The sequence below is a fragment of the Emys orbicularis genome, chromosome 8, assembly GCF_028017835.1.
Source record: "Emys orbicularis isolate rEmyOrb1 chromosome 8, rEmyOrb1.hap1, whole genome shotgun sequence".
NCBI classification, from domain to species: domain Eukaryota; kingdom Metazoa; phylum Chordata; order Testudines; family Emydidae; genus Emys; species Emys orbicularis.
The window spans coordinates 106,833,120-106,852,351 of record NC_088690.1 but is presented as its reverse complement, the minus strand read 5'-3'; the positions used below and the strand labels follow the sequence as shown (position 1 = coordinate 106,852,351).

The window sequence follows — 19,232 nt, the reverse complement described above, 5'->3', positions numbered from 1 at the left end:
TCATTCATTCTGACATTCACTTCCTTTATCAGACGGTCAGCAAACTGGTGATCCAGGAAGCCAATGTTTCCGTCATGTACAAGTGCGTTGCCTCCAACAAAGTGGGTAGAGATGAACGGCTGATCTACTTCTATGTGACCAGTGAGTACCACCAGATGCCAGGGAGGTCTGTCTGTCTGTCTATCTTGTGTCCCTCCAATAGGCAGTTCCCAAAGCCACTTAGGGCTTTATAGGTCAAAACCTCAAACTCCACCTGGAAACCCTGAGGCAGCCAGTGCAGAGCCCAGAGAACTGGTGCCATGTGCTCAGAATCAGAAATTCCTCTCAGCAAGCCAGTTGCATTCTGCACTAGCTTCGGCTTCCACGTTAATTGGAGATGTAATCCCACATAAAGAGTCCTGAAGAAGGCTAATATCCAGCTGGCAAAGGCACAGATCCTGGTAGCAAACTTTGCATTTAAAGTAAAATGTCATTATCTTTTAGGCAGGCATAGATGGGGAGAAACCAGCTTGGTCACTGCTGCAGGTTGGTTTTTTTTAATTCAATACTGAAAAACGGTGCCCATGTCAGCCTCTTCTGGGACTCTGTATGTTAGTCACTGATTGTGAATCCTCTTTCCTTACACTATCCTGCCTACTTTGGAGTGGAGAATTCACAACCTTATTCTTTAATCATCGTAAAAGTCAGAGCCTGCAACTCTCAGGTGTGTCTGATGCAACAGCACCCTCTAGTGCTCTGTAGGGTAACTTCACTCTTCCTGGTTTGCGTTCGGGTCCTGAGACACTTGGCAGGAGCCTTGGGGAATTCGGAGGGTGCAGGGCAGAGATGAATTTGATCTAGTTGGGTTTTTAAAAGCTGGAGACTGACAGTATTGGCTAAAGCCAGGGATCACACAGTGAAATGCTGTGTAAACTTCCTTTGCACAGTCCCCATGCTGTTACAGGCCCATGTCCCTGCTATGTAGAAATTGGGAGTTGGACAGGATTTCATGGTGATTTTGTGCCTGAGGGCTGTGTGGGTTATATGCTGTTTGGGGGTGAAGCCTGCCTGCAAAGAGCCCAGCACACTGTTGGTTTCTATCCAAATAATTAATAACAACACTGCGTGCGCACACAGCCAGTATTTGTGTATGCAGATATGTATTTGCATAGGCAAATTGGGTAATTGTATCCCAAGTAATCTTCTGTGTGTGCACTTGCCTAGCTTGTATGCACAAATGCCTGTTTGCATGTGCAAGTGGTCAGGGCCGGCTCTGGCTTTTTGGCCGCCCCAAGCAAAAACAAAAAACGGGGCGGCCAGAACGGCAAAGCAAAAAAAAAACAACTGCGGTGCAGCCGGAGCCAGGGTGCAGGGGGAGAGGGAGGGAGCGGGGGGAGAGAGAGAAGGGGGGCGGCCAGGGCTTCAGCGGGGCGCTACCACGCGGCCCCTCCCGCCGTGCCCCCTGCCTGGAGGGCTCCGCACCGCTCCGGTCGGCTGGGAGGGAAGGACGCGGACTGCCCTGCCGGGCTTGCTGCAGGGCGCTCCTGTCCTCCACGCCGCCACCTCCTACAGGGCGGCCGGAGCGGAAAAAAAACAAAAACAAAAACAAAACAAAAAAGCGGCCATGCGGCCCTAGGATTGGGCGGAATGCCGCCTCGAACAATTTGCCGCTCCAAGCACCAGCTTGCTTGGCTGGTGCCTGGAGCCGGCCCTGCAAGTGGTGGGGTACAAACACATTTTTGCAGAATCGGTTTAGAACCCTGGGTTTTAATATCGGACCAGGGAAGTAACCACCAAAAGCTTAAATTCAGACCCTGCAACCTTATTTCATTTGTGACCCAATCTTAATTTGAGCCTAGGCCTTCAGTGCACCACCTATGACTCCTCTTTGTTTTAGCATTTTCTTAGCAGCATCATGCAGGTTATCACTGTGCTTTGGGGAGGGATTTTTTTATCCCTGTCTATGTACAAGATGGACTAGAGTGCTAAGCACAGGGAGACGGTTCCACCCTGTAAGGCAGTGATGCACCATGGAGCCTTAAAAACTCAGTCACGCATCCGTTTCCTTCCCTTGCCTTCCTGGCAGCCATTCCGGATGGATTTGAGATTGAATCCCAGCCCTCAGAGGAGCCCATTGAGGGACAGGACCTGAGGCTGAGCTGTAATGCGGATAACTACACCTATGAGAACCTGCAGTGGTACCGTCTGAACCTCTCGAAGCTGCACGATGAGGAAGGCAACCCACTCGTCCTGGACTGCAAGAACGTCCACCACTATGCGACCAAGATGCAAGGAGAGCTGCGCTTCGAACCCGACTCCAACGACGCTGCCCTGCTGCTCACCATCCCAAACATCTCCCTGGGGGAGGAGGGAGACTATGTGTGTGAGGTGCAGAACCGAAAGACCAGAGAGAAACACTGCCACAAAAAATACATCTCTGTACAGGGTGAGGAGCGTGGGAGCAGGCAGAGTGACTCTGTGATGGTGGGTGTGATGCAGGGCAAGGAGCACACAAGGAAGCGCCGGGAAAGGGTGCACAGGGCCTGAGCAGCAAGGGGTGCTGGCTATGAGAGAGTTCTCAGCACTGCCTGTCTCAGCCTCACCCAGAAGGGGCTAGATACTCAAAATTTACAGTATATTAGGACCCCCTAGAATTCTTTACCCAGTACTGTATGGGCCGAGATGGTCTTCAAAGCAAACAATCTCCTGCTTGTCTTTAATCTCCTCTTTGTCTGGATGCTGCTGCTCCTTTAGCCCTCGAGGTCCCCAGACTGAAGCAGAACCTGACAGACATATGGGTGAACGTCAGCGACTCGATAGAGATGCGTTGTAAGGTGGATGGCGCTCACATTCCTGACATCAGCTGGTATAAAGACGAGAAGCTGGTGGAAGAGGTTTCAGGTACGGTTGGTTCAAGAGGGTGGAGTTGAGGTCAGGGAATCTGCTTCCAAAGGACAGTCAGGCAAACTAGATTTGAATCATGGCCCTGCCATGCCCTAGTTTAAAGACGGCTACTAGATAGTTGGGCTGGAATATGTTTTTTAACCAGGTTCTGCCACAATTTGACTGTGTCCTCATTGGCCAGCCAGACCGCATTAGGACCTGGCTCAGGTGCAGCTGCATTTATGCCTTGCTTACACCCAGCTGGTAAGCTTTATTCAGAGACTCGTGCAGACAGGAGTTGCTGAACTATTACAAGGTGTAGCAAAGTTAGACTCTGTCCGTATTCCATCTGAAACTGCAGGCTGCGTGGGTAACTAGATACTAGGACAGTTAAATTTTGGTGCTGCTAGGCGCCTCTGGCTTATTTTCCCTGAGCAGCCTGGAGGTTTTGGTTTGAGAAGACCAGTTTAATCATGTAATGAAGCCATGTTGCAGGTTACTGAGGGGGCTAGTCTGTGGCATGGTTTAGCTGCACAGCTCTATGGCAAAAAAAAATTTCCTTGTTCACACCACTCTAGGGAAACTCGCAGGACCCCTGCTAGCAACAGTAACGTTTGCTGGCCTGTGTCCGGCCAGGGTGCGGAAGGACCCAAGGGAGAGGGCACGCTCCAAATGGGATGGCTTCATAGATGGTGCTGTGCACATGGTGAGGGCTCTATGAAACTGGAGCCAGTAATGGGAGCGTTCCCCGCTTTCCCTGCAACGGTTCCTTGTGCTCTGAGTCCTGCGTGTTCCTGTGGGTGCTTAGAACCACTTCCTTAGACAGGCCCTGAGGGGCTTTTTATAGCCCAGTTGGAGGCCACGTGTGGACGAGGAAAAGAGGCTGTGTTCTGTGACGTGTTAGATAACATCTTTTAACTAATGGGCTGTTAGACCAGATCCTGCACCTACTGAGACTGGGCAGGCCATGCTTAAAACCTTGTTAGCTAGTTGAGGGCATGTGCAGTGGGGAGCCTAGGCTAATCACCCTGACTGTTAAAAGGCTGCGTTTTATTTCAAGTCTGAATTTGTCTGGCATGAGAATCCCCTCCCTCCAGAGACTGCACCAGCTCACACTGATCCCATTAGCCTCTGTACCTTTCAGGGATTGACCTGGCGGATTCGAACCAGAGACTGAGCATCCAGAGGGTCAGAGAAGAGGATGCTGGGCTCTACCTGTGCAGTGTCTGCAACGCCAAGGGCTGCGTGAACTCCTCAGCCAGCGTCTCTGTGGAAGGTACCGCCAGCATCCCAAGCCCAGGGAACAATCCCCTCAGACTCTGGGCGTGCAGACAAAGCAGGAGAAGCAAGGCCCCTCTCTGCTTCTGTGTGCTCTGAGACAGCCGATGCGGAGATGTGAGTGAAGGCCCCTCCATCTTGCTGGAGTGAAGGTGCCAGGATGAGGAGTCCAAGGGCAGCTCTAGGCCAAGCTTGGATACCCGCAGGGCAGCGCAGCCCTCCTCCCAGAGAGGGAACAGGGCTCTCATAACAGTGTCTGTTACTCTCCTGTGCTCAGCCCTGTGCGAGAGGGAAGGCACAGACGCACCTTCTCCAACACCTGCCTCACAGTACACTCTGGGGTGCATGATGAGGATGGGGCAGGCTGGAACAGGAGGTGGAGAAGGAGCATCTCTCTGACTCGGCAATTTCCCTTCCTGTTCTGCAGCCTCCGATGACCGGACCAACGTGGAGATCGTGATCCTCATTGGGACCGGGGTCATCGCTGTCTTCTTCTGGATCCTCCTCATCCTCATCTTCTGCAACATCAAAAGGGTAGGTTGCCTGCTTTTGCCCCCGCAGTGTGGCACCAGGGAGGGAGGGTGGAGAGCAGAGGGGAGATGGAGATGTGAGTTCACACGGCTCTTGCTTCTCCGGGTGGGAGGTGTAGCTGCAAAGGTGATCCTCAAAGCCACTGCAGCGTGTCCCTAGTTCTAGCATTGCTGGCAGGACGATCACTGAATGGTGCTCTGGACTGGCTCCCTTCCAAGTACAGGGCTCACAGCAGCCACAAAGAAGGAGGCAGAATGGTGTTTGGCATTGGAGAAGAGGACCCAGAACAAAGGGGGTGAGGGAAAACGGGGGGGAGCCCCAAAGCCCCCGTTCAGAATGATTAAACCTACTCTGTGGTGCCAGAAAACAAGGGAGTCAGGTCACAGCACAAGGGGGTAGGACAGAACCGGAGCCATGTAAGCGTCTCCCCACTGGAACTAGTGCTGAACTGCCTAGTCACACCCCCTCTTTGCTGATTCCTGCAGCCTGCCCACGCTGACATCAAAACCGGTTACCTGTCCATCATCATGGACCCCGGAGAGGTTCCCTTGGAGGAGCAGTGCGAATACCTGCCCTATGATTCCAGCAAGTGGGAATTCCCACGGGAGCGACTCCGGCTAGGTGAGAGCTCTTTGCTGGCCACAGGACAGGCAGGGCCTTGCTATGCGAGCCTCTTGGCTGCATCTGATGGTTGGGTTCCAGCTTTCTCGCTCTCTCCTTCTCTGTGTCCACTACTTCCTTGGCTTCAGGACCACCGCCTTCTACCTTCAAATGTTTCCTGGCTCAGCTATGCTTGGCAGATTTCTTTGTCTCTCCTCGGCCACCATCCTGGGACCTACTGTGGATTTCTGGATTGTATTCCCTTGCTTTCTGTGGCCCCTGTTTTACTGGGATTCAGGAGTCACTCTTTTGTCGTGGCCAGGTCCCCAAATCCAGGCCCTTGTAGAACCCTGCTCTCTCTCTGTGAACAATATTTGGTGTCCTCTCTCTGGGAGCTCCTGTATCTCAGTGTGAAAGCTTTCAGAGCTATGTAGCTCTCCCTGTGAGGCCCTGCTCCTGTCCACACTGGGTGATGAGTTAGGAGGAGGAGGAGCTTGGACAACTCGTATGAAATCATTCCCCAGTGATGGCTCTGGTAACACTTTGGAAGGCCACCACCAACGCTGCTGAGTCTCCCAGTGCTCCATCTTTCAGCTAGGGTCAGAAGTTGGTCCAATAAAAGATATTACCTCACCCACCTTGTCCCTCTAGTATCCTGGGACCCACGTGGCTACAACAACACTGCATAGGTCAGGAATGTCATTTTGCCATTACAGTCAGGATGCCTGGGTTCTAACCCCACTCTGTGACCTTTGGCTAGTCACTTGGGGCCAGATTTGCAACCCCAACTCACCCTGTGTATTATCTTACTGGACTAGTAGCCCCATTGATTTCAGTGTGGCTACTTGTGGAGTAAGGTGCTATTGTGCAGGAGCACGGGTATGAGAACCTGGCCCTTAATCTCTTTGTGTCTCCTTCTGTAAAATAGGTATAATAATACTAATGTACCAGGCAGGGGTGTGATTAAGAGCTGATTAGTATTTGGGACCCAGGGAGGGAGTTTACTATCGCAGAGCTGTGTTACTATTCGTGTCCTGTCTGATGTGGTGGTTGCTTTATGAAAGACTTCCTGGTCTGGAATTGATCACACTCCTTCACTCCATTCATCACCTTGATCCAGGGAAACCACGTTGCTCATAACTCTGCCACCCCATCGCTAGGGTCCATCTCCCACTCAGGAGTACCCCTCTGTTGGACATGGCTTGCAACTCAGAAGGGCTAACAGAAGAGCAGCCAATGCACTTCAAGCCTGGGGCTTCTGGCTTGTCCGGGGCATGCATCTCCTTTCAGCTGTCCTGAGGGAACATGCAGCTGCATGGGCAGAGCTGTGCCAGCCTGAGGGCACATCAGCGCTCCGGTTTAAAAACCAGCCCTAGGAATGCCTCCACCACCCTGAGACACACACACACACACACACACACACACACACACACACACACACACACACACACACACACACACACACACACACACACACACACACACCACCACTCCACTCCTTATGTAGCCTACAAAGGGTTACACGGAGTGCTGTGCATGAGAACGCCAAGGACCGGAATAATGACATCAGCCCTGGCCATTCTGCTCCAAGGTGTCACGCACACCTTTCCCACGCACTCCGCTCCAGGGCAACAAATGGCACCTCACCTCCGCAAGCTGTTTCCTTCCTCTACTTTGTCAATGCTGGGTCTGTCTCAGTTCCCCCCCTTGTCCTTTCTCTCATTATAACCGTCTGAGCAGGCAGCCACCTGGGAAGGGCGCACACTGCACTTCTTCCTCTTCCTTTGTCACTCCTTTTCTCCTTCTCGCCGTTTCCTGTTTTGTTTTTGTCCCATTCCCCAGGCCCCGCACCAGTTCTCCATGACGCTCCCTTTTACCCTGTGTTTCCCTCCTTGGCAGGTAAAGTCCTGGGCCATGGCGCTTTCGGGAAGGTGGTGGAAGCCTCTGCCTTCGGGATTAATAAGAGTAACAGCTGTGAAACTGTGGCAGTTAAAATGCTGAAAGGTACGAAGATGGGGAGGCAGGATGAATGGCTTTTGTGGACATCAGGGGATGAGTCATCTGCCTGGGAACGTCCATCTGGTTAATATCTGTCTTTCACAGAAACATCTTGAGTGATTTAAACTAATCCCTTGTCATCGCTAGAGCGCATACCTGTGCTCATGGCGTTAAAGAGTCCAAGGGCCCGATCCAGCCCTTGTGAGGTGAATGGGGGTTGGATTATGCCCTAAAGGAACAACCTTCCTTTTTAACGTTTAGCTCCATGGCCTTTGACCCTGTTGACCTCTGATAAGTGATGTCCTGTCCCCATGCAGGTCCATTGGAAGGAGCCTGGCAGAGCAGACAGGGGAAGGAAAGACAAAGAGCCAGGTTTTCAAAGGTATTTAGGTGCCTAACAGGATTTTCAAAAGTGCCCAGGAAGGTCAGGCACCTCACTCCTATTGGAATCAACTCTGGTTCTGCCGCACCTGACCTGCTTAAGCACTTTTGAAAATCCCACCAGGCACCCATCTGCATCTTTAGGCACCTACATACTTTTGAAAACCTGACCCTAATTGTGTAGAACTGTTTAAGGTCCCAAATTGGTAACATAGTTACTAGATCACTGCACGTCTGACACAAAGTACAATAACATTGGGAATCAAAATATTTAAAAATCGGTTCTTTCATATAGCTGCCAAGACTCAAGTTCAGGGTTCTGGTGGAGTTAACGCCAATATTAGACACCTAAGAAGCTGTGCATAGAGCAGGAAAACACTCCTTTCCTGCTTCATTTCAAGAGCTTGGGTGATATCAGTGACTCTTAAAGGAGAGATACAGAATCCTGAACCCCACTCTCGGCTGGGCAGTATAGGAGGAGCTGCTTTTCAAATCATTTGCTTTTCAAATGTGATTGTAATTCATGTTTAAGGGCCACATTCAGATCACAACTCTGTTGAAGTCAGGAGTGTTGAACCTGCCTTAGGGCCAGTTTCAGAGCTGGAGTAAGATTGCATGCTACAGATTTGAGATCTTAAACTTATGTGGCCACGTTTTCAAGCAGGCCTCTAAAATGGCACCCTCCTATTCTGCATGTTGCCCATTTGGATAAAAAAAATCACTTTTGTTTGCACATATTGGTTACCAGGCATATATGCAACTTCCTGACATGTAAGCAAAAGAGGAAAGCACATAGAGAGGACTATTTGCATGTGGAAACCAAGTAACTAGAGCTGTCAAGCGATTAAAAAAATTAATCACGATTAATCACATGATTAATCGTGCTTTTAAACAATAATAAAATACCATTTATTTAAATATTTTTGGATGTTTTCTACATTTTCAGATATACTGATTTCAATTACAACACTGAATACAAAGTGTACAGTGCTCACTTTATATTTATTTTTGATTACAAATATTTGCATTGTAAAAAACAAAAGAAATATTATTATTCAATTCACCTAATACAAGTACTGTAGTGCAATCTCTTTGTCATTAAAGTTGAACTTACAAATGTAGAATTATGTACAAAAAAATTACTGCATTCAAAAATAAAACAGTGTAAAGCTTTAAAGCCTACAACTCTAGTCAGTCCTACTTCAGCCAATCGCTCAGACAAACAAATTTGGTTACAATTTGCAGGAGATAATGCTGCCCGCTTCTTGTTTATAATGTCACCTGAAAGCGAGAACAGGCATTCGCATGGCACTGTTGTAGCCGACGTCGCAAGATATTTACGTGCCAGATGCGCTAAAGATTCATATGTTCCTTCATGCTTCAATCACCATTCCAGGGGACATGCGTCCATGCTGCTGACGGGTTCTGCTCGATAACAATCCAAAACAGTGCGGACCGACACATGTTCATTTTCATCATCTGAGTCAGATGCCACTAGCAGAAGGTTGATTTTCTTTTTTGGTGGTTCAGGTTCTGTAGTTTCCCCATCGGAGTTTTGCTCTTTTAAGACTTCTGAAAGCCTGCTCCACACCTCGTCCCTCTCAGATTTTGGATGGCACTTCAGGTTCTCAAACTTTGGGTCAAGTGCTGTAGCTATTTTTAGAAATCTCACATTGGTACCTTCTTTGCATTTTGTCAAATCTGCTTTGAAAGTGTTCTTAAAACGAACATGTGCTGGGTCATCATCCGATACTGCTGTAACAGGAAATATATGGCAGAATGCAGGTAAAACAGAACAGGAGACATACAATTCTCCCCCAAGGAGTTCAGTCACAAATTTAATTAATGCATTATTTTTTTAACGAGCATCATCAGCATGGAAGCATGTCCTCTGGAATGGTGGCCGAAGCATGAAGGGGCATACGAATGTTTAGCATATCTGGCATGTAAATACCTTGCAACACCAGCTACAAAAGTGCCATGCGAACGCCTGTTCTTAATTTCAGGTGACATTGTAAATAAGAAGCAGGCAGCAGTATCTCCCGTAAATGTAAACAAACTTGTTTGTCTTAGTGATTGGCTGAACAAGAAGTAGGACTGAGTGGACTTGTAGGCTCTAAAGTTTTACATTGTTTTGTTTTTGAGTGCAGTTATGTAACAAAAAAATCTACATTTGTGAATTACACTTTCACGTAAAGAAGTTGCACTGCAGTACTTGTATGAGGTGAATTGAAAAATACTATTTATTTTGTTTATTATTTTTATAGTGCAAATATTTGTAATAAAAAATAATATAAAGTGAGTACTGAGCACTTTGTATTCTGTGTTGTAATTGAAATCAATATATTTGAAAATGTAGAAAAACATCCAAAAATATGAAATAAATTTCAATTGGTATTCTATTTAACAGTGCAATTAATTGTGATTAATTTTTTTAATTGCGATTAATTTTTTGAGTTAATTGCATGAGTTAACTGCGATTAATCGACAGCCCTACAAGTAACTGTTCATCTCAGTGCTCATTTGTGCATATGGATGCACATGTAAAATCTGTGGGAACAATTTCAGAAGCCTGTTTGAAAACGTGGCTGTTTGTGACTACCTTTTTCCACAAGTTTTGCAGATCCCCTTTAGGTGCTGTTGTTTTCTGACTTTGAGGCCTGGCAGATTTTGTTTAAGAAGGAGCTCCTTCCACACAAGTTAGGAAAATCTCCACAGTGAAGCAGCCAAAAATTGCAAATCCCAGAGGTGGTGAGATTAGGATGGAGGAACGTAGCAGAGAAAATACTCATGATAAAGGAGGATACAAATTGTGAGTGAAATTGAGTCATGGAGCAATAACAAAGTATCTCGCTGCCTAAATTACTACCAAGACACAATGCCTGATGCTGTTCGTGTTCTCTGGGGAAAATGCCATGTAGAATGAGCTGTTCAAAGAGTACCTTTGGGTGTTTAGAATAGTAAATGGACTAGAAAATGAACTTCTGGGTTAAAATCGAGCTGGGGACTCTGAACCTGTACGTTCCTATCTTCAGTCAGGATCCGAAAACCCCAAATTCCTTTTGTTTCCCAGAAATGGGTTTGTGGCTCATCACATCAGCTCAAGAAGTCAAAAGGCCAAGTTACAAGTGTGTGTGTGTCTATGTCTGGGTCCATCTGCCTTTGTGTCTATAACCCTTGTGTGGTCATTTATCCATGGATATAAACCACTTCCAACTACCTCTGGCCTAAGTGTGTCAGGCCCAACCTGTGTTCGCTTTTACTTCAGTGCTCTACATTAATAGTCCAACCCACCTTGCCTTCAAACAGTGATTCTGCAGGGCTGGGGTTATCACTTTATAAGCTAATATTCAAAAGTCCTAAAGCCATATCTATACTAGTGCCATAACCATGTTGACAAGAACTGTTTTAACTCAGTTATGGATCATGCTGCCATGGTTTGGAGGCTATTGGGGATAAAGCCTCAGTAAAAAGAAGGGAGGAGGAAGGGGCTGTAATTAAGGGGGAACCATAATTCGGTTTATTTGTTTCCAGAGGGAGCTACTGCAAGTGAGCACAAGGCACTGATGTCGGAGCTGAAGATCCTCATTCACATTGGAAATCACCTCAATGTCGTTAACCTGCTGGGTGCCTGCACTAAGCCCAATGGTAAATATCCAAGACCACCAAGGCAGCTGGCCGTGAAGTGGAAAGCTCTTTCATCTCCATGCTGGGCATCATTCCCTCTGCCTCACTCTGCCATTTCCTCTGTTGTGTGTGTGACTGTGTAGGTGTATGTTAGCGTAAAGATGCAACTGTTTGTATTTATGTGTGTGTGTGTATGTACTGAGCACAATGGGATTGCATGTTGTGTACATCAAGACAGATTTTAGCCCCATGTCCTTAACTCTGCTCTAGGAACTCCTTTGTTTCTTCTCTTCCAGGCCCACTCATGGTTATTGTTGAGTTCTGTAAATATGGAAACCTCTCCAACTACCTGCGGACCAAACGGGAAGGATTCAGTCCTTACAGGGTATGTAGCCTCCTTCATCTTGTGTCATCTTTAAGGGCCTTTCCCATGATTAGTGAACGAAGAAGAATATCTCTGGCTTGGAATGAGCTTACCTCTGACAATAAGATACAAAGACATCATGTGCCTAGAAATGTGTCAGTTCCATGTAACAGTGTGTTTGATGTGTGAATGCAGAGAGTAAATTTCTTTCTGTCCAATGGGAGATTGGTGCTTCTAGGCCAGGATTGGGCTCCATTGGTGGACCAGAGTTCAGAAACCTAGGATACAATAAATGTGTCAACTGAATTACTGCTGCAATGGTTAGACGATGTGTCCCATGATTACCTTTTGGGCGTGGCCTGCTTCCCAGGAGAAATCACCCAGACTGCGCATCCAGGTCCGGTCCTTAGTAGAAGCAGTGAGAGCAGACAGAAGGAGTCGCTCTGGTACCAGCGACAGCGCAATCTTCAACAGGCTTCTGATGAACAAGAGCCAGACAGCACAGCCTATACAGGAAGGTAATGAGCCCCAGTTTTCACCAGCAGCTCCTCACTTCATCCCGTTAAACTAGTGCCAAACTTAATTAACATTGAATAATTAGGGCATCTGACAATGTACAGTAGGGAACTCTGACTCACCGGGACAAATAGGCTATTTGTCAAATTGTCTTGCATTAGTTGGAATCATGTGATATTACGTGATCCTAGGTTACATAAGCCAGTATGATAAAGATTAATACTGTCTATGGAGAACACTAGCAGTTTATAACAGATCTTCGCTCTTACAAAGAGTTTTTAGTCTGGAGCCTCAAAAAGCTTCACAGAAGCAGGTAAGTATCACCCCATTTTACAGATGGGGGAACCGAGACACAGACTGGTTAAATGCCTTGCCTTAGGGCACAGCGCAAGTTTTTGGCGCAGGTGGGGGTAGAACCCTGGTCTCCTGACTAGATGTTTTATTCAGTTTTCCAGATGGGTTGACTAAGTCACATGGAAGACTAGTGGGGCTACACAGTGAGTTTCTCTTCCCGTGTGATGTAGGACATGCATCTTCCTCTTTACGTGAGGACAGATAAAGAGAGATCCCTGAGGGAGGAAAGAGGGAACCTCTTCCCCTCTGATGCTGAGGAAGACTATTAATTAATCTAATCACTTCGCTGTTGCCTTGTGGTTCCCCCCATCCATCTCTTGTCTCTTGTAATAAACTTAGACTGTAAATTCTCTGGGTCCAGGACCAGCTTCTCACTCTGTACGTGTGTAGTATCTAGGGTAATGGGCACTGATACCTTAGGGCCTTTAGTCTCTACCACAATATAAATAATAAATATTAATAGTGGTGAATATGGTTCATCTGGAAGCATCCTCTACTTGCCTGGTTCTGCAATTGGCACAGATTCCGTAGGTCTGGGATTTCTCTGTGACTGTCCTAATTGAAGAGCATTAGCTGCAGGAATTTTCTTCCTCAAACTTGCACAGGTGCCTTGATTGAATATTTTATCACCTGCAATGGTCACAGGGAAACTCTACGGTGGATCTGGTACTTTTAGGAAACAGGCTTCATTAAACATCCCTGTAGTTTGCCTCGATGCTGACCTGGTCCAGCAGTTGTGGAGGTAGGCTGCGGGCGGGGGAGGGTAAATTCCACTAGCTAGGTGAGATAACAATTTTTCTTTCCTCTCTGGACAGTGGATGATTTGTGGCAAAGTCCATTGACTATGGAAGATCTAATCTGCTATAGCTTCCAGGTGGCACGTGGAATGGAGTTCCTGGCATCTAGAAAGGTGAGCTTGCCTTACTATTTTACATCTGTCTGTCTATGAATGACCTTACATGGTGCCCACCATCATAGTTACTGAATGCCTCATATGTAGGTGTGCGTATTATGTATACGTACACATATACTTAATCTCTGTGTCTCAGTTCCCCATCTGTAAAAAGGCAATGAGGTGGGTGGGGGGGATATCAATTTATCCACCGAACACCCCTGGGAGGTAGGAACCTATTCTTAGTTCCCTTGTTACAGATGGGCAACTGAAACACAGTGAGATTGAGCCACTAGGTCTCAAAATGTCTGAGGCAGAGGTGCAAATAGAACTCAGATCTCCTGAGTCCCAGTGCAGGCCCTTAGCCACAACACCAACTTTCCTTTTGATTTTTAACTTCAGCCTCTTTCAAAAGAATAAAAAAAAGGTACCGGCTCCCATAAGGAAGCAAAATGTGACTCGTTTTATTCTGTTTGTTTTTATTCTGTTTCCAGCACCCAACACTCTGTGAGGCAGTTATTTGTGTGGTTGTTATTTATTCTTTGTGAGCTAATGGGATTTGACCCCAGGTCTCCAGAGGTGGAAGGCTAGTGCACCTAAGTGCTGGGTTCCTATTTTAATTGCTACGAGGGAACTGAATGAGAGGCACTTCAGTTTCCTTCTCTACCCCTTCTGATTCCCCACTAGTCCCACTCTTTGTGATTTTGCCATTGTTTTTCCCCTTAGTGTATCCACAGAGATCTGGCAGCTCGGAACATCTTGCTGTCAGAGAACAATGTGGTGAAGATCTGTGACTTTGGACTGGCCCGAGACATCTACAAAGATCCTGACTATGTCAGGAAGGGCAGTGTGAGTATAGAATCTCAGCTAACTCACATCTGGATTAGGACTGGGACTGGAAGTATAAAAACAATCCTTTGGCTGGTGTATGCAGGGAAAGACCAGGGAAACAGGAAAGAGCGAGTGGTCTAACACCATCTGTGACAGGAGAACATTTAGACTGTAACCCCTCGCTGGGTTTAGCCAGGAATGTGATATTTACTTATCTGGAGTGTGCATATACTGCTATAATCACTAATGAGCTCTAAACAGAGCATGGCAGATCTGTGTACATCTCTCTTCCTTTCCCAGACATCAATCCTTCTCCCTCCTGCCCATCAGTCCACCCGTTTCTCTCCTTTCTTAGCTTCTTAACTTTCCTTATTCCTCCTCTCTTCCCTGCCTGTTTATCCCTAACCCCCTTCTATATCTACCAGACCTCAATGTTTCCCTACTTTTGACTGAAGAACTGCCTGACTGCACATTTACATCTTCATCTGTCTATAAAATTGGCCAGGGAAGAGCAGTTGCAGGATGCCTGGCTTTGCTTTCCTGTTGGTATCCATTGCCTTGTTCCAGGCTGTGATGGTGACTGAATTTCAACAGCATGCTTCTGTCCCACAGGCTCGCCTTCCTCTGAAGTGGATGGCTCCAGAAAGCATCTTTGACAAGGTCTACACCACCCAGAGTGATGTCTGGTCCTTTGGAGTCCTCCTCTGGGAGATATTTTCACTAGGTAAGTGGTAGTGGTCATGATGATGATGTCACCATGCTTTGCTGTGCAGGACGAATGTTCTCTTCTGCAGTATGTCTGAGGGAGAAGTGGGAAGAAAATGACACCTCCTCCCAATGTGGGGCATTCTGGTGATCACTTCCTCCCAGTGCAAGATAAAGGTGGTAGGCAGGACTAGAGATCTGGAGACAGCCTCCTCCTAATGTGAGGGTTTCTGGCTCAGAAGAAAGATCCATTTCATGAATGGGAGTGGAACAGAATAGTGACTGCATCTCTCAGTTTGGTTTGAGAGGAAAGGTAGAATGAGGAGAAAGTTTGATTGTTGTCCTATGGACTTCATTTTCCAACCCCTGGACCACCTTTGGATTTTTCTCCTAGGTGCCTCACCCTACCCTGGTGTGCAGATCAATGAGGAGTTCTGCCAGAGACTGAAAGATGGTACCAGGATGAGAGCTCCAGAATACGCAACTGCAGAAATGTGAGTTGGAGATTTCAGACCTGAACCCCCGCCAAGGAAATACTATAGAAAACACAAGAAAACATGGGGCCAAGGAGGCCAGGGGAAAGTCCCCCAGGCAGGATGGATAGACTCTCTCTTTCAACCAGTGTGTGGTGGGCAGGCCCAACCACTCTTTAGCCTGCTACCAAGTCTCCCGGAAGGAGCCTGAAACAAATAAGAATAATCACAAGAACTAGAGGGATGTTTCAGAGCTATTTAAAATAATTCAACTTTAAACTTCCTTCTGTACAGGGTAACCAAACTGGGATGGTGCTGTAGGAGGCCAGGTGGTGACATGGGGGATCACATTCCCCTCCATCACAGGGGTGTCACAGTAGTCCTTGTGTTCAATTGGGAGTTGCAGCTTGAACAAGAAGGATGAACTTAATGAACAGTGCGTGTTGTTTCCTCTTGGCAGTTATCGTATAATGCTGAGCTGCTGGCATGGGGACCCCAAGGAGAGACCGACTTTCTCAGACCTGGTGGAGATCCTGGGGGACCTTCTTCAGGAAAATGTCCAGCAGGTGAGGTTTTCATGCACTGTCATAATCCAGCACCAAACTGCGCTGGGTCAGTTTTCTTCAAACAGCTTGTTCTTCCTTTCATTGCTGGCCATCCTGCTGGCCAGCTATGCCCACATCTGACTCCGTTTGTGTTTGTGCATGTGTGTGCAGGCACAGGGGTCAGAGCCTACATTGGTGCAAATCAGCGTTCCACCATTGGAGATACAATATATATGTTGGCTGGTATAAATTAGTGTAAGTTTCACTTTGTAAAATGTATACTTCACAGTATCAAACATATCACTATTGTCTAGCTCAGGGGTAGGCAACCAATGGCATGCGTGCCAAAGGCGGCACGCGAGCTGATTTTCAGTGGCACTCACACTGCCCGGGTCCTGGCCACCAGTCCAGGGGGCTCTGCATTTTAATTTAATTTTAAATGAAGCTTCTTAAACATTTAAAAAACCTTATTTACTTTACATACAAAAATAGCTTAGTTATATATTTTAGACTTATAGAAAGAGACCTTCTAAAAACGTTAAAATGTATTACTGGCTCATGAAACCTTAAATTAGAGTGAATAAATGAAGACTCGGCACACCACTTCTGAAAGGTTGCCGACCCCTGGTCTAGCTATTGGACAGATCCTTTTCATTATTTCTCGGTTGTCTTTTTAATATTTTTATCCTTATCTGTAAATTATGACTTGTTCATTTTTAAACTGATTCAAACTCCTGGCAGGCTCCTGCCTCTGTCAGGCACAATTAACAAACACCAGGAATTCTTGAAACTCTTCGGATCTGAGTTTCGTGGACATTTGAATGAAATAGTTATTCTTTTACACAAACACATGCAAACAGTGCCATACAGATTTACCTTAACGTATTACTAACTGTTACTACACAGTAGCTTATCAGCACTTTTATCTGGTGTGAGCATGCCACTGTGGTTTTAATTTCTCCTTTGCACACTATTTTAGCTGAAGATAGCTGGATGCTTAAATATGACTAACCTTCTCAATTATAAACAAAAATTAACCATTTTATAAATGCAGACCTGTCTTGTCTGCAGCTGTGTGCCTTTGGAACACTGACATTTCGTTGGTACATCACATAACAGGTGTGTGACGTGCAACACACTGCAGGTGCTGCTCAGTAGTTGATAAGTCGGTTAGAGGGAACTACTATACCCAAGGCAGCGCCTGATGTAGTGTTTATTCTGTATTGTACATACAGGACGGCCCAAAGGCAGTTAAGTGGCTAACAGAGAGCCTAGGGATGGAGGTCAGCAGAACAAGTACCGTACATACCTGTTATAAACACCTCAAGAAGAGGAAAGCCTAAGGAACTGTATGCATTATCAAGCTATGGAATTAGAGTTCACCTATTATTTCCCTATTCCCCCCATACGTACACATCAGCACACACTGTACACACCTGTATGCACACAGACACTTAACTCACTGTACTCAAAGGACATGGAAATCTCCAGGGGGTTGTTGTGTTCCAGAAAAGCAAAAGACCTAAAATGGGAATAGAGAGACAAGGTGGGTGAAGTAATCATGGGAAGTAATATTTCCATTTTATGCAGTGTAGTTGTAGCCGTGTTGGTCCCAGGATATTAGAGAAACAAAGTGGGTGTGGTAATATATTTTATTGGACCAGCTTCTGTTCTTTTGAGCTTACACAGAGCTTGTCTCTCTCACCAACAGAAGTTGGTCCCATATACGAGATTACCTCATCCACCTTGTCTTTCTAATATCCTGGGACCAACACGGCTACAAGAACACTGCATACAATGGGAACACTCCCTCCCATTATTGAGGGTGTCTATGTACAAAGTTCTCTCCTGTTTGCAGAGTCCTCTTCTCTCTGTAAGCACATTCGCTTTCCTTCCCTTCAGGAGGGGAAGGATTACATCCCACTGAATGACTCTCAGAGCTCCGAAGATGACGGCTTCTCCCAAGTGCCTTCCTCTGCCCAGCAGAACTCTGATGAAGAGGAATTTGACATGAGGCTACGCTGCCACAGCTTAGCAGCAAGGTGAGTCCCTGTTGTCCTCTGGGAAACACTGTGAGAGGAAAAGAGAGAGCCAAGCAGGGATCCAGACTTCTAAGGATGCCCTTTGGAAGTGCTAAGACCCCAGTAGTGCTAGGTTGGGAGGTCACATTCTAAGCAGAACTGACTCCAACACTTAGAGGTCTTGCATCTGGGTTTTGTTCATGTTCTCTTCAGTGACTGGGGAGAGACCTTGATGTCTGAGCAGACGACCTGCCTCCTCCACCCACCTCCAGCTACACTAACAAAGTAGTCACACTTCAAAGACCATGGCTATAGATTTCAGGGTCCTGTGCATTAGCAAGGGAAGAGACCTGTTAGACTGTCCAGTCTCTCTCTCTTCCAATGCAGGTTGATCCCAGCTGTGCTTTATCTTGTCCCTTTCTAAATGATGCAAGTGACAGGCCTGCGCCTCTTTCTTTGGGAGGCCGTTCCACAATCTAATGTTGGGACATGAGGACATCTGCGTGTTGAGGCTTTCATCATGTCTCCGTTCAGTGTAACTGGCTCTGTCCCTCTCACCTTGTCCCCTACAGCAATACATCAGCAGCTACCCCTGCTGCTAAGCACTGTAACCCTACCCCTGCTCAGGTGAACAGCTCCTCTGTTTGGGTAGGTGGAAACCTTTGGTGGACTGGGGCTAAATTGGAAAGTCTGCCTTGCTGCCACCCTCACTAAAGTGTGCTTTCTGCTGCAGGAGGGACAGGGAACACAATATTCCACTCCACGAGTGTAAGAACGGGAGGCTACCTCACAGCACCGCAGTCTTGAGGTGTATGAATCCCTCCAGCCCCCTTAAATGCCCCATTGTGGTTGCCTGCTCCCCAGAGTAAGCTCTGTATTGAGAGGGTAGCATAGGGCAAGTGACCTGTTGTGGAGCACCGATCCAGATATTTGGCTTATTCAGTTTACTGTGTGCTGTATGCTTCTCTCGCCAGATACTATAACTGTGTGTCATTCCCCGGTTGTTTGACTGGAGGAAATCAGATAAGGTGTCCATCCAGAATAAAGACATTTGAAGAGTTTCCCATGACACACACAATGTATAAAACACACCCGGTGAGTAGAGTCTGGGTGGAGATGGGCAGGGAGGGATGAGGGGGTTGTTTGTTTTCTGGCCCATTTACTGGTGATGGAGGAAGGACGGTTCTCTATCTGTCCATCCCAACACGATCTCATCCCGTCCCATGCACACTCATCTATCTGTCATGTAAGGAT

The 19,232-nt window shown here is 46.9% G+C and overlaps 1 protein-coding gene across 1 annotated transcript in view; it reads left to right on the top strand.

Moving 5' to 3' along the window:
* FLT4 (fms related receptor tyrosine kinase 4) overlaps window positions 1-19,232 on the top strand; it is a 94,141-nt gene that overhangs the window by 72,898 nt on the left and 2,011 nt on the right. Inside the window, exons 12-28 of the mRNA XM_065408974.1 lie at window positions 33-141; window positions 2,066-2,425; window positions 2,734-2,880; window positions 4,007-4,138; window positions 4,568-4,674; window positions 5,157-5,292; window positions 7,171-7,275; window positions 11,185-11,298; window positions 11,574-11,662; window positions 12,012-12,159; window positions 13,327-13,421; window positions 14,130-14,252; window positions 14,847-14,958; window positions 15,334-15,433; window positions 15,873-15,978; window positions 17,860-17,999; window positions 18,953-19,073. Coding sequence (XP_065265046.1) covers window positions 33-141; window positions 2,066-2,425; window positions 2,734-2,880; window positions 4,007-4,138; window positions 4,568-4,674; window positions 5,157-5,292; window positions 7,171-7,275; window positions 11,185-11,298; window positions 11,574-11,662; window positions 12,012-12,159; window positions 13,327-13,421; window positions 14,130-14,252; window positions 14,847-14,958; window positions 15,334-15,433; window positions 15,873-15,978; window positions 17,860-17,999; window positions 18,953-19,073 — 2,244 coding nt within the window. The remainder of the gene's footprint in view (window positions 1-32; window positions 142-2,065; window positions 2,426-2,733; window positions 2,881-4,006; window positions 4,139-4,567; window positions 4,675-5,156; window positions 5,293-7,170; window positions 7,276-11,184; window positions 11,299-11,573; window positions 11,663-12,011; window positions 12,160-13,326; window positions 13,422-14,129; window positions 14,253-14,846; window positions 14,959-15,333; window positions 15,434-15,872; window positions 15,979-17,859; window positions 18,000-18,952; window positions 19,074-19,232) is intronic.